This window comes from Melanostigma gelatinosum, assembly GCF_949748355.1.
Source record: "Melanostigma gelatinosum genome assembly, chromosome: 9".
Taxonomy (NCBI): Eukaryota; Metazoa; Chordata; class Actinopteri; order Perciformes; family Zoarcidae; genus Melanostigma; species Melanostigma gelatinosum.
The window spans coordinates 1,763,513-1,778,561 of NC_136642.1; the positions used below are offsets into that span (position 1 = coordinate 1,763,513).

Genomic DNA, 15,049 nt, shown 5'->3' on the forward strand with positions numbered 1-15,049 from the left:
GTTACGGTACTTTATCACAGAGGACTTGTTTATCACGACCTGAGTAAAGACAATAAACCCACAGCTCATCTGGTCATGTGCTCCCTCACGATATTCAGAGGGGGACATTAGAGAGAGCCAGGAGGCATTTAGGGGAATAGGTATGTTTAAAAAAGGACGGATATATATTATATTACACATATAATATAGTCTGTCAAAGGGGTTCACTGTGACAATCACTAAGAATGTGTCTCTCACAAAAGAATAAGGTGGTGAACATTTATAAAACTGAGCTCTGATCATTGTTTGTTTTTGTTTAGCCAGAGGTCAGTAGAGAAAGAGCTACCTGTTAGCATTTACTAAGAGTACATATAATAACTTCTCCCCGGCCCGTGTCTGTTGTTCTGGAGGTGTTCAGATAGACTTTAGTCTCTTCGTGGAACGAGTTCAGATGTTTCTACAGCATGAGGCAAAAACAAGAGGAGACGGCAAACAGCTCTCCCACCTTGTGAATGTCCCAAATGCTGGTTTTATTTATTTTAAAGTCTAATAATGTTCAGGTTAAATAATAAAACGTATACTCAGAATATCTGTACTTCCCTTTCTTTCTTTAATGAGATATGTTGGTAGTAAAGGGCGTGATGTTCCTTTAACTCCCTGAGTGGAGACGGGATGGATCCCCTCTCTGGATGAGCTGCCCGTTCCACCTGCTCAGCACTTAGCGAGTAGAAAAGCTGCTTAGTTCTTGGTGCTGCTCAGTGCACAGGAGACAGAATGCTGCGTTGTATTTTATCATCCATCAGCCAATCAACAGCTCGTCTTCAATGTGCACATTATGAATCACAACGACTGTGTTTCATTGCATGGTTAGTGGATGAATGAATCTGTGCACGTCAACGCTCACAGCAGAATAAATCCGAACGCCTTCCCCTCCTCCGTCCAATCAGAGGCAGGATGTCTCTGTTCAAGGCCCGTGATTGGTGGTCGGCGGCTCTCGGCGAGGGGGAGGAGTTTGACCAGGGATGCCTGTGTGTCGGAGACGTGGACAACAGCGGCACCGGACATGGTCAGTGTGTGTTCCTGTCCCTCTTGTGACACCGCTTTGTTAACACAGACTGTCTTAAACATCCTGCTTTGATATCTAACAGCCAAACTCGCCAGTCAAAGCCAACACTCCTGGTCGGTGACGGGAGCTTCCCGTCTGATATCTGCTCAGTCGAGATGCACCAAAGCTAGTTGAGCTGTTCCACTGACAGTTCAACCGACACAGAGAACTACCTGTCCATCAGTCAAGTCAGGTATTCCTCTTGGCAGACGTGCCAGAAAGTCAGCTTTGCTTCGATTTCTTGAGTTTCAGGAGTGGGTCCACTGATGCTCACCAGTTGTTAGCTTGTGCTGCAGCAGACATGTTCTTACTGTGGTTGTTTTTAACAATTCACCTTAATTAACACCCGAAGGGGAGAAGTACATCCACTGAATCTGTGTGGACCGACACTGCAATCAGACTGCCTAATATGTTTGAAAGCTCTCCCTCATCGCTCTATAATGCCATTAAAAATCCTATATAACCAACAGAGACGCTGTGTTTTTGCACATACCAGCATATATTAATGTACATCATGTCAGACCTGGTCCTCACACAGCGAACAAGAAGCAGTGAGGCTCCCGCTGACACTCCAACACAGTGAACAAGCCGAACATTCACACATCTGACCCCAAACCCGGAGTCCCATCAGTCGAAAGGTTCCGTAATTTAATAGTCTGATGATAAATACATCCACAAGGCCACAAATGTTATTCTTAACAGGTGGAAGCGCAGTGGGTTTGAGCCCACTAAACGCAGCCTGCTGCCCCGTCTGCTCCACTCTCTCCGTCACGTCACAACACCGTCCTCTGCTTTTACAACAGACAAGGTGGTGGTGGGCAGCTACATGGGGATGCTACGGATATTCTCCCCACATGCCAACACCAAGACCAGCGAGGGAGGTCCTGCCGAGGCCCTGCTCCTCGAAGTCCAGCTTCAGAACGCCATCATCCAGGTGGAAGTGGGCAAGTTTGTCTCGTAAGTAGAGCTCACACACCTGGGTCACCAAAGGGATCAGGTGCTTCTGTCTTTGCTCTCAGTGAACCCCGCTCTGAACACATGGGAGGTTTTAGTTCACACTCTAAATGAAATTCACGATGTGTAAATTCCAGATGTTGAATTAGAACAATGAAAGCATTTAGTTGTGTTTGTATTCATGTTTTGGAATGGCTCTATGCCAATGGATGTGTTGGTGTTTAGACACACGGTGTCACCACAGATCTGTGCTCTAACACCAGGACCATTGATGAGGGTGAAGCACTGGCTCTCCGTGGTATCTTCCAAAGGAAGGAAGAAACCTTGTGGATCCAGTTTGACTCCGCCCCTCGTTCTTCTCAAACATTACAAACCAGCGGTTGGAAGTTGGTGAGACGGCAGTTCTGTTCTGGGTCCAAAGAGTGGACGGGTTCCTTCTCTGTGGGTTTTTGTGGTAAAATCCTCCAGCTGCTGCAGGGATGATTTCAGAAGTTCCGATTTGAAAGGATACCTTTCCATCTGAGAACACAGGTTCAACCTCTGATGCCCCGATGGAGTCGGTCCTAAAACACGGAGACGAGTCAGCGGTCCGGTTCCCTCCACGCGACCTGTCATTCAACCCATTCACACTCGGGCGGCGGGTGCCAGTTGCTACTGTGCAATTTGGAGTTCAGTGTCTCGCTCAAGGGACACATGGACGGGAACCGCCGGGCGATTCCGCTCTCTGAGCCACAGACGCCTGAAATAAAGTCTGGACACAAGTTTCACAGATTTTAACGCTTTGTTCTGCGACATAAAATACAAAACACCCCTCCGGTGAGTTTAGAAGCTTCTACGTGTCTTAAAAAGACGACGCGACGTCCTCACGAGAACACGAGTCCTGCTTTAGCTTAGTGGAGACGTGAAGTCATGTGACCGTGGTGGAGTTCCTCTATACCGTGTTTTTAAAGCTATTGTGAAAATGTTTCAGTTCTGCACTGTTGTCCATGATGATTCTGACTGTTGCGTCATCTCGTCAGGTGTTCGGACCTTCTTCATCTGGCTGTTCTTCACCCTCAGGCGTGTCATTCTCCTCTGTGTCAAATTGTCAATTTGTGTCAAATTCCAGGAGCCAATCAGGCCATACATGCTTTTGCCATCCAATCAGATGGCTGCGTTGTGTCAAATTCTACATCCAATCAGATGGCTGCGTTCTGTCTAATCCTAACTCTGGATCCGCCATGTTGGATCCTCGCTACCGACGCTCGCTCAGTTCAAGTTGAGACGTAAACAGATATTACCAGTAAGTGCAATACTTTCAATTTTATTCAATTGTATTGATATAGCGCTTGCTAATTTGTGTTAGATATGAATGTACAACACAGTAGAACTCATATAAACTTCGGACATCGCTCACGCTTAGTTTACTGCCCTTATCTGAGTGATGGATGCTCACTAGACTGTAACATTACAGTCTGAGCTTTACAGTTCCTACGATGTGAAACTTCAATATTAATACCTGAAGTTATAGCGTTAAACTCTTTGTCTGTGCTTTGTGTTAACCAGCTAACGTTGGTGCTGTTTGAACCGCTTTATCAGCTGTTGGCTGGACTCTAACGTCGCTAACGCACCGCTGTATGCTGCTGTATGGACGTCAGCTAGCTAGACCACAGCGTTACACTCGTATTTACAGTTTAATCGTCACAGTGTGAAATACAGTTTTACTGCTGCTGCTGTTCCTTTTCAAGTAACAAGTCCCCGAATAACAATGCGCAGAGTGTTAGTGAACAGATATAAAGCAGTAATGCGTTCACGTGAACAAACATAAAACACGTATAAACACGTCTACGTGAGGGACAGGTGGGACCTCTGTACTCCTACAGTGGCCACCTCAAGCACGTCCTTAACCAGAAGAGCCAAAGAGTGCTTGGTCTTCAGGTGGTTAAGGACTTCACCAAGCCTGCTGAGTACACAGGTATGTGATGTGAAAACACTTTATTTCAACATCATAACTCAGAGTAAAAAGAGCAATTACTAAATGCACATGCGTTTGCTGTATGACAGGGGAGCTCATCGGGGTAGAGTACCTGTACCAGCAGACAAGCAGAGTGCTTGAGGACGTCAGCTTGGACCCTGACATTCCGGACGAGTCTCTCGAGGAGGATGATGATGAGGGTATCGTGGAAGATGTGGACCCCACCATCTTCGAGGCCGATACCCCATCCACCAGCACAGCAGCAGCCCGGTCAGGTGATCCAGCTGACGCATCGTCTGAGCCATCCGGTCCAGCCGCCCCTGACCAGGATGCCCCTCCTGAGGCCCCTGAGGTAAGTTCGCTACCGATACTGATGACGATGATGATAACAGTGACGATGGAATATTTCATATTTCACAGCGCATCGCTCTGTGCTTACTGACTCGTTTCTCCTCCTCTTCCTTTCTTGTTTCTTCTCAGGAGAATATACAGGGTCCTGATGACCAGCCTGGGTATCAGCACGTCCTGAAGCTGGCCCAGGCCCTGGTGGAAGGAAGGAACCATCAGAGGCTTACAGACAGTAGGGTAGACAGACTCATCCTGCTCTGGAATCGCTTGCCAGAGCAGGACAAACAGCGAGTTGTCTACCCTCCCAGATACCGGGAGAGGCAACCTAAGGGGCGGTTCAAGGCAGCGAAGGGGAAGAACACCTCCTGTCCTGGCAAGGAGAGTCTCCAACGGTACGATTGTTTTCAAATATGAATGTATCCTCTTGTAAATATCTGCTGTATATCAACCCACACTTTGCTCTCCATGACTGTTTCAGCTGCCTTCTCGGACCGAACTCCAGCCCTGCAAACTGGCCCAGCGCCAGTCGCCTGGTCGAGGCCGTTTGCAGCCGGCTCTGCCAGCTCCACCCAGTGGCTACGCGGGTCCGTGGGTTGACGAGGACTCTGTGGTCCCTCATCCTCACGGACTACGTGGCCATCAGAGAGGGAGTGCTGGCCAGCCTGAGGCTGATGGCTCAGACAGAGATCCAGCTCTTTGAGCTGAATCAGAGGACCCTGACCCAGTGGTAAGTGTTCAACATGAAGCTTTAAAGTTTTGATGGGTTGTAATCTGAGATTTATCATTTGATGAAGAGCCTAAGAACAATCTGCGTTTGTCTCCCAGGTTCTCTTGGCGGCAGAAGGAAAGAGGGAGGGATGTGCTGCTGCAGGGAACTGGCGTCGTCCCTGCAGCAGCTGTTGCCGTCCTCCCTCTCCCTCCAGCTAAAGGGCTGTCCTCTGTTCAGGTGGGACAAGGACAGCCCTTCCCCTTCAATGTCCCCGATGAGCAGCCCGGCCCGTCCTCCATTGGCCTTCCCCCTCCTCCTCCTCCTCCTCCAGATGGGGAGCAGCCCGGCCCGTCCTCCATTGGCCTTCCTCCTCCTCCACCCGCAACGCTCCCGGGTGTCTTCCCCGCTCCTGTCCCTGCCGGTCACCCTCCTCTTCCTGGACCACGCATGTCCAGGTCCACGGCATATAGGAAGAGGAAGGCGGCCGAGGCTGCTGCAGCAGGGCAGGAGCCGCTGGCCAAACCCCGCCGGCCGACGACACAGTACACGTGCACAAAGTGTGGCCAGCCGAAAACACTGGCTACAGGACACACTCGTTGTTTTGGTGTCGCGTACTGTGGAGGAGTGGAAGGAGGACATGTACAAGAAACACAAGGGGGGGCCATGAGGGAGACTGTTCTGTTCTGTTGACAGAGACTGTTCTGTTCTGTTTTTCTTTATTTATTCCTCCCTCCATCATTTTGAATTTGTAAATAAAAGTATGTAATCTGCACTTTGTTTGTTTGGAAGCTTTATTATTTCTGATTGTAAAACTGGTTTAACAACCAGCCAGCTTTACACATTAGGATAGAAATATGAGACACATACACACGCATATATTATATATGTTTACGCAATGTGCTGCTCATACACTTAGGGGTCGAAGTGGTCAAATAATGAACAATAAACAAACAATTAGAAACTGTGGTAACAGACAACATGTTTGAATGAGCAGAATGATCCCAAGAACACAAGATGTCATTAGAACTTTTTAATATATGAGCAGCTTGTTCAATGCTGTCTGTTGAGGACAGACAAGGAAGACAAGGACAGATGTTATGACATTACACAGCTACTTTATTACTAGTCGACCTACTAAGCACTGTTACAACTATTTATTATTAATAATCTACTTATTGCTGACCATGCCAACTATTTCGTAACTTTTTAACACTTTGCCGTTGGCAGGGATCGAACCGCAAACCTTCTGCATGCCAGCAGATGCCAGCAGATGCCAGCAGATGCCAGCAGATGCCAGCAGATGCCAGCAGATGCCAGCAGATGCCAGCAGATGCCAGCAGATGCCAGCAGATGCCAGCAGATGCCAGCAGATGCCAGCAGATGCGCAGGGGGGGCCCGCGTGCCCTCCCTTTCTCCACAGAGAAGAATGGGCAACATCCTCGCAGCAGGATGTTATTAGACATTTACAGAGTTCTGTGTCTTTATTATGAAGCTTCTTATCTTTCGATACTTGAAAAAATGTTTTGTATCGATGCTAAACTTTTGCTTGGTGTCATTAAAACTTAAGAGTAAGAGTATCACAATCATATGAATCTGACATCTTTCCGATACCTCTGTCTGCCCATAACTTAAACCAGAGTCGTTAGTACCTGGCGTAAAGTTTCTGTTCCCCCAAATAGGTGAGTATTGGGATAGAGGAGTTTTTCCCCAAGATAGCTCAACACCTCATGCCAAACTGTCAGCGTATTTTTAACAAAGGGGTTTGCAGTGTGTTTCTTCAAAGTGGCTGTTTGCTGAGTAGAGGTAGAGATAGAAGGGGATTTTGGAAGTTGTGCTTTCCTCCATCCTTATCCAGTGCAGCGTTGACTGGTGTTCAAACCGATGTGAAGCTGCTCGTAGTTGGGCAGCCCACTAGTGTCCCTGGAGGTAAGTGAGTTTTAACCACCTCTGTCATATGGTAAGTATAACGGGGTCATGCGCAGTCTTGAGCGTCTATAGTTCCAAATGAAATTACAAAAAAGCCGTTTCATTTTAATAAAGAAATTAGGAGGAGGAGCAAGTGGGATGTTTTGAAAAAGGTATAGGAATTTAGGAAGAATATTCATCTTCAGAATATTGATACGCCCAATCATGGAGATTGGCAAAGATCTCCATCTGTTAATAGATTAAACTGCTGACTCAGTCACAGGGTTATAGTTAGTCGGTGCCATGGATTCTATTGTAGGCGTGATTTTAACACGAGGTATGTGAAGCTGTCCACAATGTTCCTAAATGGAGAATTTAGTGGTGGAGTTAATCGCTCAGATTTTTTCTAAAATAGGATTGTAGATTTAGATGCATTAACCTTGTAACCTGAGAAACTACCATATGTTCCTATTAAACTTAGTAAAGAAGGTAGATTGTTTCAAGTCTGTCAGAAAGAGCACCATATCATCAGCAAATAGTCCTATTTTATTCTCCATATCATTAATTGTGATACCAGTTATCTCACTATTGCCTCTAATTGCAATTGCTAGAGGTTCGATGGCCAGGACAAACAGAAGAGGAGACAAGGGACACCCTTGTCTTGCATCTCTCTGACTTTATTTGACATTGTACTGTTAGAACATCATGTTTCGGTGATCGACGCTTCCCTTTTGACGTAGGACGGGCACGCGCAATCATCCTCTGGTCTCGAATTAACGAGACTGTTTGAGAGCGGATCAGCCTCGGAGAAACCGAGACAGCCTGACATCAATCATCGGGTTCATTTCAGCCGCTTACAGGACATTTGATCGATTTAGTTGAACCACGTACGAGGAACGGGGCCCTGAAGACATTCTTACTAGTTTGACTTAAATATTAGTCGAAAATAATTCACGCCTGTTCCCTTTCTGTGCTTCATGTAAAGCACAGAGCGGTGTTGTGTTGCGTGTGCAATGAGAATGATAGTAATGTGCTCTGGATACATCAGATTATCATCTGCACAATAATAATAATTATTATTCTCTGAGGTGAATCCTGACGTGTGGAGCAATGAGACGTTCTTCAGCTGGAGACCCAGAACATGACCTCAGCTCCTGCTGCTGACTCAGTGTCTGAGCAGCAGAGGGCGCTGACATCAACACGGTGGAGGACTCCGGCTGCATGGCCGCTCCGCCTCTGGAGCAAAACATGTTGTTCACCGATGGCGTCATGCTGTGAGGGGGAGGGGGGGGGGGGTATTTATAGGCTGATAATGAGCACGTGTCCTTCAAGACCACGTTGTCCACACTCACAAACACAAGAGGCCAAAAGAAAGAAACTCTGCAGAGGTTTGGAAAAACAGAAAATGAGTTTATTAAGACAACAGAAAACAAGTGATAAGGCCTGAATACTCAGGAACACGATCAGATGCTTCGGTACGAAGCAGGCGTGGTGACTTCTTTACACAGAGAAGAAACAAATACAAAAACTAATCACAACTCCTCAGACGGAATCCCAGAAAGGTGAGAGCACCAGAGAAGTGGGTCATGTGACGACCTCCCAAAACCACGACAGACACACATCTACCTCCACGTTCATGTTCCTCCTCCATCAATAATAATAATCTAGAAGAGAAACACGGTGCAGCTGCTGACAGAGGAGGAGCGTGTCCTCCTGTAGCTTCTGACTGATAAAGTAATCTCTGATCAGTCTGGAGTTAAAGGACAACACACCGACCACGCTGGAATTAAATGAGTCTGAGGAGGTCAGCATTAGATTGTAAACAGAAGGTCTACTTTAACCCCCCCCATCAGAAGTCTGCCACAGCAGGGACCGGCTCACCATGTGAACCCCCCCCCCCCAAAACAACACATGAACGAGTTCCCGGATGTAGTGGTAAATAAGAAATGAATGAGCATCGACTTCCTGTCTGTTCATGACTCAATCACTGATCAGCCCAGTGTTCACACACACACACACCCGTGTGAAGTGTGTTTCCGTGTTAAATCACACGAGATTAGCTTTTTCTTGGGTGAAATAAACTATTTTCCAGTGAAACGTGAAAGACGAAGACTTAAACGCTTCATGTGATGAATGAGGTTTTGCTTTCAGCCTCTCAGAAATGTTTATTGTACTTTTATCTTTTTGAAACATCAGTATAATGTCTTCCTGTTTGTTTGAAGTAGTTTTCCCTCTGAAGACATATCGGTCTAAGTGGGAGTGTCAAAGTAATACAACCTCTGCCATTTCAGAATAAGAGCGTGGACATCAATGGAGTTGTCGGTGTTGCTGAGCTGTTCTGTAACACGATGTTTGGTCTGTTGTTACTCCGGTTATTGAGCTGGGTCGCTGTGGTTCGTTCAGATGTTTAAAAGCATTCGAGTTCCTTCCAGAGCTCTCTCGAGTGGTCATGTGATCGGACGTGTTTGTGATGAGCTGAGTGAATAGTTTCATACTTATAACACGTAGAGCCTCCATTGTTTCTACTGAAGCCCTTTTACTGCAGGAGAACCGCTTAAATATTGTTCCTCAGGATGTTCTCAGACATGTTTGAAGCTTGAGATCAGGGGCGGACTGGCCATCGGGGATACCGGGGGAATCCCCGGTAGGCCGATGGGGTTTGGGCCGGTCTCTGACATCGCCGGCCCCGACTATATTATATGCTTCACAGAACACGTTCAATTGACTCTAATACCGAAAGTCAATAATTAGTGAAAACTGTATCAACAGTATAGACTGACATTATACTCCTCGCGATCTGAGACGCCATAGCACGGCTGGACATTACGGTGCTTTTAAAAACTTTTCTCCATAACCGCGGTCTGCGCCGTGCGCTCGTGCCGGGTGACGGTCGGGGCGGGGCCGCGGAGGTGCGAATGGCCGCCATAGACCGGCGAAATACAGGGGCGGCTCGACTGTCACGGCGTCCATGAATCGAGGACTTCTTACTGGAACTGAAACGATGTACTGGGATTAAATTCTTTGTCAACAAAGAATTTGGTAAGTGACAAACTGCGTTTGTTTTTTTACATCTGCAGTAACGTTTTTATGAATAATATTTGATGGCTCGTGCTCTTGTGTGGTGGAATGCGTGGATCCGCTGCAGGTCTGCTGGATTGATGTGCTTTGTTGTCATATGAATATATGTGACTGGTTCTTATGACTTTGTGGCTGTCATTGTGTTAATTACGTTGATTTGACCATGCGTTGTCCGTTATTGACGTAGCGTCCCGTCACGGATTCATGTATCTGCAGCTTGCGTCACTCGCTCAGAGACAAGCCGTTTTGAGTGCGAGCTAGCAGCATGGCACCGGTACCAAAACGTAAATCCTTTAAAGGTGGAGCTGAAAAGCTCAGGGAGAAAAAGAAGAGATATCTGGAGGAAGGTGCATCAAAATATTTAAAAATCTCTGACTTATTTGGGAAACCACCGACTGGTGACAGTGTTATGATGGTAAGTTGTGGCATTGACTTGGCCAATGTTAGCTTGCTTTTCACAGATGAGGTAGTGTTCGGCTACAAGCTAGCCTAGCTAACGTTAGCTAGATAAATGATAAATGTCCAAAATTGAGACCGTTATGATCTGGTCAAATAAGCAAGCTGGCGCTGTTCGCATCATCGAGATTATTTAATTTAACATGTTAGCCGTAGTTACTTGCTTACAATCGATGAGCAAGCTATCCATGGTGGTAGTTGTAAAGAGGGCAATCTTATCATTTCTAATAATTTATGTCAAATAATGTTGAAGTTAACCAGCTCTCAACAGCACCTGGAGGCTTTTATGTTGATGGCTACTCAGACAGATGTTTTGCAGATGCTGGACAGTGAGAAAATCATAGACGGTGTTGCAGAAAAGAGTGAGCTGCTGCAAAAACTACTCGTGTAGTGAGGTAATAATAACACATGAGTATACTGATATTGTTTTTTATTACTATGTGACTATAATGCACCTGGGCTGGCAGAGTTAGTTTAGGTTCTGTTACTTAACTTATTGTTTTGTTATGCACCTTCAACACCCCTACACACACACACACACACACAATCACACACAATCACACACCCAGCATGCAACACTACTGATACCACTGATGTTCACACCCCATCGTATGTTCTGTTCATTTCAATATAGTTCAAACTAATTCTACCCTCTGATTCCAGTTTCTTTATTGTGTGGTCTTTCTCTGCTGACATTCATTCCTTAAGGCTCTGTAGTTATACGTATAACCATCTGATACTAGCCCAAAGTTCAGCATATTCATCGAGCAAACTACTACCTTGGAGTATTATTTTATTCAATGTGTCCATCCAGGCAAATTGGTGGATCCAAATGTTATAAAAAAAAACATATATGATGTAATTTCTTTGTAATCATCGAAAATAATGTTAAGTGTATGGGTATTTTTCCAAGTAGGCCACTGACATCGATACGTGCGATGCATTGAGTGGGCCGGTCTGACAGTAAACTCCCGGGCCACTTTCTTCCCCCAGTCCGCCCCTGCTTGAGATCCTCTAATTGAACCTTTTCCCTCAGGTGATAGTTGTGACAGGCAGAGTAGTCGTATCATATTACATGTTGTTTCATCAAAGATTGGAGTTGAGAAATCCCCTCCAGCCTGAAACCCTGCAGGAGGAGAAGTGACTCTGTTCATATCAGGTGGTTTCGATGATAAGAACCGGCGTTATCTCTACGAAGTGTCCAAAGAGCACTGACTCAGGACCTGCTGGGCTGCACCGCCTGTCATAAACACGGAGTATTGTGCTAACAGCGCCGCTAATGTTGAACTTCCTGTTTCCAGTTTGACACGAGATTGGAGTTTCTGGTGTCAACAGTCGTTTAAATGACATTCCAGGTGTGATGACAAGGTGTTTGGATCTACATCAGGTTCAGCTCTCTCCCCGTTCCTCCTCCCACGGTGGAGTAACGCGTCGTTATTCACCGCGCAGCAGCAGCAGCTCTGTGGTCAGAGAAGCTTTCAGTCACAAAGAGCCGCCATGTTTCACTGATTCCTCTCTGCATGTTCAGAAGCTCACCCACACACCAGTAGAGGGGAGGACATGTCCTCCGTCCCAACGCAGACAACAGCGCTGACATGTCCTCTGTCCCAACGCAGACAACAGCGCTGACATGTCCTCCGTCCCAACGCAGACAACAGCGCTGACATGTCCTCCGTCCCAACGCAGACAACAGCGCTGACATGTCCTCCGTCCCAACGCAGACAACAGCGCTAACATGTCCTCCGTCCCAACGCAGACAACAGCGCTGACATGTCCTCTGTCCCAACGCAGACAACAGCGCTGACATGTCCTCCGTCCCAACGCAGACAACAGCGCTGCGTTGGGACTGAGGACATGTCCTCCGTCCCAACGCAGACAACAGCGCTGACATGTCCTCCGTCCCAACGCAGACAACAGCGCTGACATGTCCTCCGTCCCAACGCAGACAACAGCGCTGACATGTCCTCCGTCCCAACGCAGACAACAGCGCTGCGTTGGGACGGAGGACATGTCCTCCGTCCCAACGCAGACAACAGCGCTGACATGTCCTCCGTCCCAACGCAGACAACAGCGCTGCGTTGGGACGGAGGACATGTCCTCCGTCCCAACGCAGACAACAGCGCTGACATGTCCTCTGTCCCAACGCAGACAACAGCGCTGACATGTCCTCCGTCCCAACGCAGACAACAGCGCTGACATGTCCTCTGTCCCAACGCAGACAACAGCGCTGACATGTCCTCCGTCCCAACGCAGACAACAGCGCTGACATGTCCTCCGTCCCAACGCAGACAACAGCGCTGCGTTGGGACGGAGGACATGTCCGCCGTCCCAACGCAGACAACAGCGCTGACATGTCCTCCGTCCCAACGCAGACAACAGCGCTGCGTTGGGACGGAGGACATGTCCTCCGTCCCAACGCAGACAACAGCGCTGACATGTCCTCCGTCCCAACGCAGACAACAGCGCTGACATGTCCTCTGTCCCAACGCAGACAACAGCGCTGCGTTGGGAAGGAGGACATGTCCGCCGTCCCAACGCAGACAACAGCGCTGCGTTGGGAAGGAGGACATGTCCGCCGTCCCAACGCAGACAACAGCGCTGCGTTGGGAAGGAGGACATGTCCTCCGTCCCAACGCAGACAACAGCGCTGCGTTGGGAAGGAGGACATGTCAGCGCTGTTGTCTGCGTTGGGAAGGAGGACATGTCCTCCGTCCCAACGCAGACAACAGCGCTGCGTTGGGAAGGAGGACATGTCCGCCGTCCCAACGCAGACAACAGCGCTGCGTTGGGAAGGAGGACATGTCCTCCGTCCCAACGCAGACAACAGCGCTGACATGTCCTCTGTCCCAACGCAGACAACAGCGCTGCGTTGGGAAGGAGGACATGTCCTCTGTCCCAACGCAGACAACAGTGCTGACATGTCCTCTGTCCCAACGCAGACAACAGCGCTGCGTTGGGACGGCGGACATGTCCTCCGTCCCAACGCAGCGCTGTTGTCTGCGTTGGGACGGAGGACAACGCAGACAACAGCGCTGCGTTGTTAACAACAGCACTGCAGTTTGTCATAATTATAGTTATGACTTTCTATCAAAATAAAATACATTTAAATAAAACAAAATAAAATGCATGAATACAATATAAGCCCACATGGCTACGGAATGTTTTATTTTTGGTGCAGAAGGAACTAAAATATTTATTTTTATAATCTTTGAATCATGCAAATGAGCTGAATTTAATTAAGAAGCGGCTGCAGACTCGAGGTTTGCAAAAGGAAGTCGTCCAATAGATATTGATCTTTATTCAACTTTTATTTTACTTTTATTTTACCAGGAAGTCCTGAAGAGATCAAACGCTCACCGGGATGGTACAACCGGTTTGTTTACATTATTCTACACGATGTCTTTGCTCATTGAACTGTTCCCCCTGTTAAAAATGACATTTTATATTACATTTTATTTTAAATTGTATTTTAAATCGTATTTCATTAAAAAATAAAATGAATTAAAATAAATAAAATGAATTAAAAATAAATAAAATGAATTAAAATAAATAAAATGAATTAAAATAAATAAAATGAATTAAAAATAAATAAAATGAATTAAAATAAATAAAATGAATTAAAATAAATAAATATGATCTCCTGTCTGTGGCCCACATGGCTGCAGAATAAACAGAATGCTTATGAATGAAGCCCTCTTGGACGGTAGAAGCGGTTTGTTGACTTCACGGTGTCTCAGAGAGCAGCTTCACCACAGAACTGAGACTTTAACAACGACTCTCCTTCTTCTTCACTCACTCGTCATCGTCACTCTCTCTTTTAGCTCCTGACTCATCGCTTCCCTTCCGTCTCAGTTTTCAGACCGCAAGAGTTGAAAAACCCAATTTCCTCATTTTCCTTTTCGGCGGTAGCAGCTGGTGACCTCTGAACTCATGTATTGAGCTCTTCCTCTTTGTTGTTCACCTGGTGGGGCTCTGCATGGAATCGCCTGCTCAGGGACTGCAGACAGAAATAAAATGAAATAAAGGAAATAAAATAAATTAATAACAATACAAAAAAATATATTAATATTAAAAGAAAATTATGAAATGTACACTGACACCAAGACGATGTTCTTTGCCATTTGGCTGATTGAAGTCATTAATTTCAGTGTGTTAGTAAGAATCATGAAATAAAATCTTTCACTGTAAACTGCAAACAATCTTTGTTTCCCACTTTAGACTTGTTATTTAATGTAATGCAACACGAGATGTAAAGTGAAAGCGCTGCTCTTTTTATTGAAATGTGAAAGTGCAAATATAATTTTGTCGTAATAATCGTGATCTCAGTATTGATATAAAACGATCTCGATGATCGTTTCGGTGATAATCGTGCAGCCTGAATGTTTGCTGAAGACGTATTCAGTTGATTTCTATCAGACTTATTATATCATAAAGTGAATGTTGTTTAATCTGCTTCAGTCTTCACCTCGTGAACCATCGGACTCGTCTGAAGCTGTTCCTGTGACACGAGGTCGTTAACATTCAGAACCACGAGCTGCAGACCTCCACACGCCGCCGTCTC

The 15,049-nt window shown here is 46.5% G+C and overlaps 1 protein-coding gene across 1 annotated transcript in view; it reads left to right on the forward strand.

Annotated features, from left to right (window-relative positions):
* Positions 1-3,986, forward strand: part of LOC306782368 (protein PTHB1-like) — a 4,988-nt gene extending 1,002 nt beyond the window's left edge. Inside the window, exons 2-4 of the mRNA XM_079275698.1 lie at positions 927-1,045; positions 1,888-2,041; positions 3,147-3,986. Of these exons, the coding sequence (XP_079131824.1) occupies positions 934-1,045; positions 1,888-2,041; positions 3,147-3,300 (420 nt within the window). The 5' untranslated portion in view covers positions 927-933 and the 3' untranslated portion in view covers positions 3,301-3,986. The remainder of the gene's footprint in view (positions 1-926; positions 1,046-1,887; positions 2,042-3,146) is intronic.
* The last annotated feature ends 11,063 nt before the right edge of the window (positions 3,987-15,049 follow it).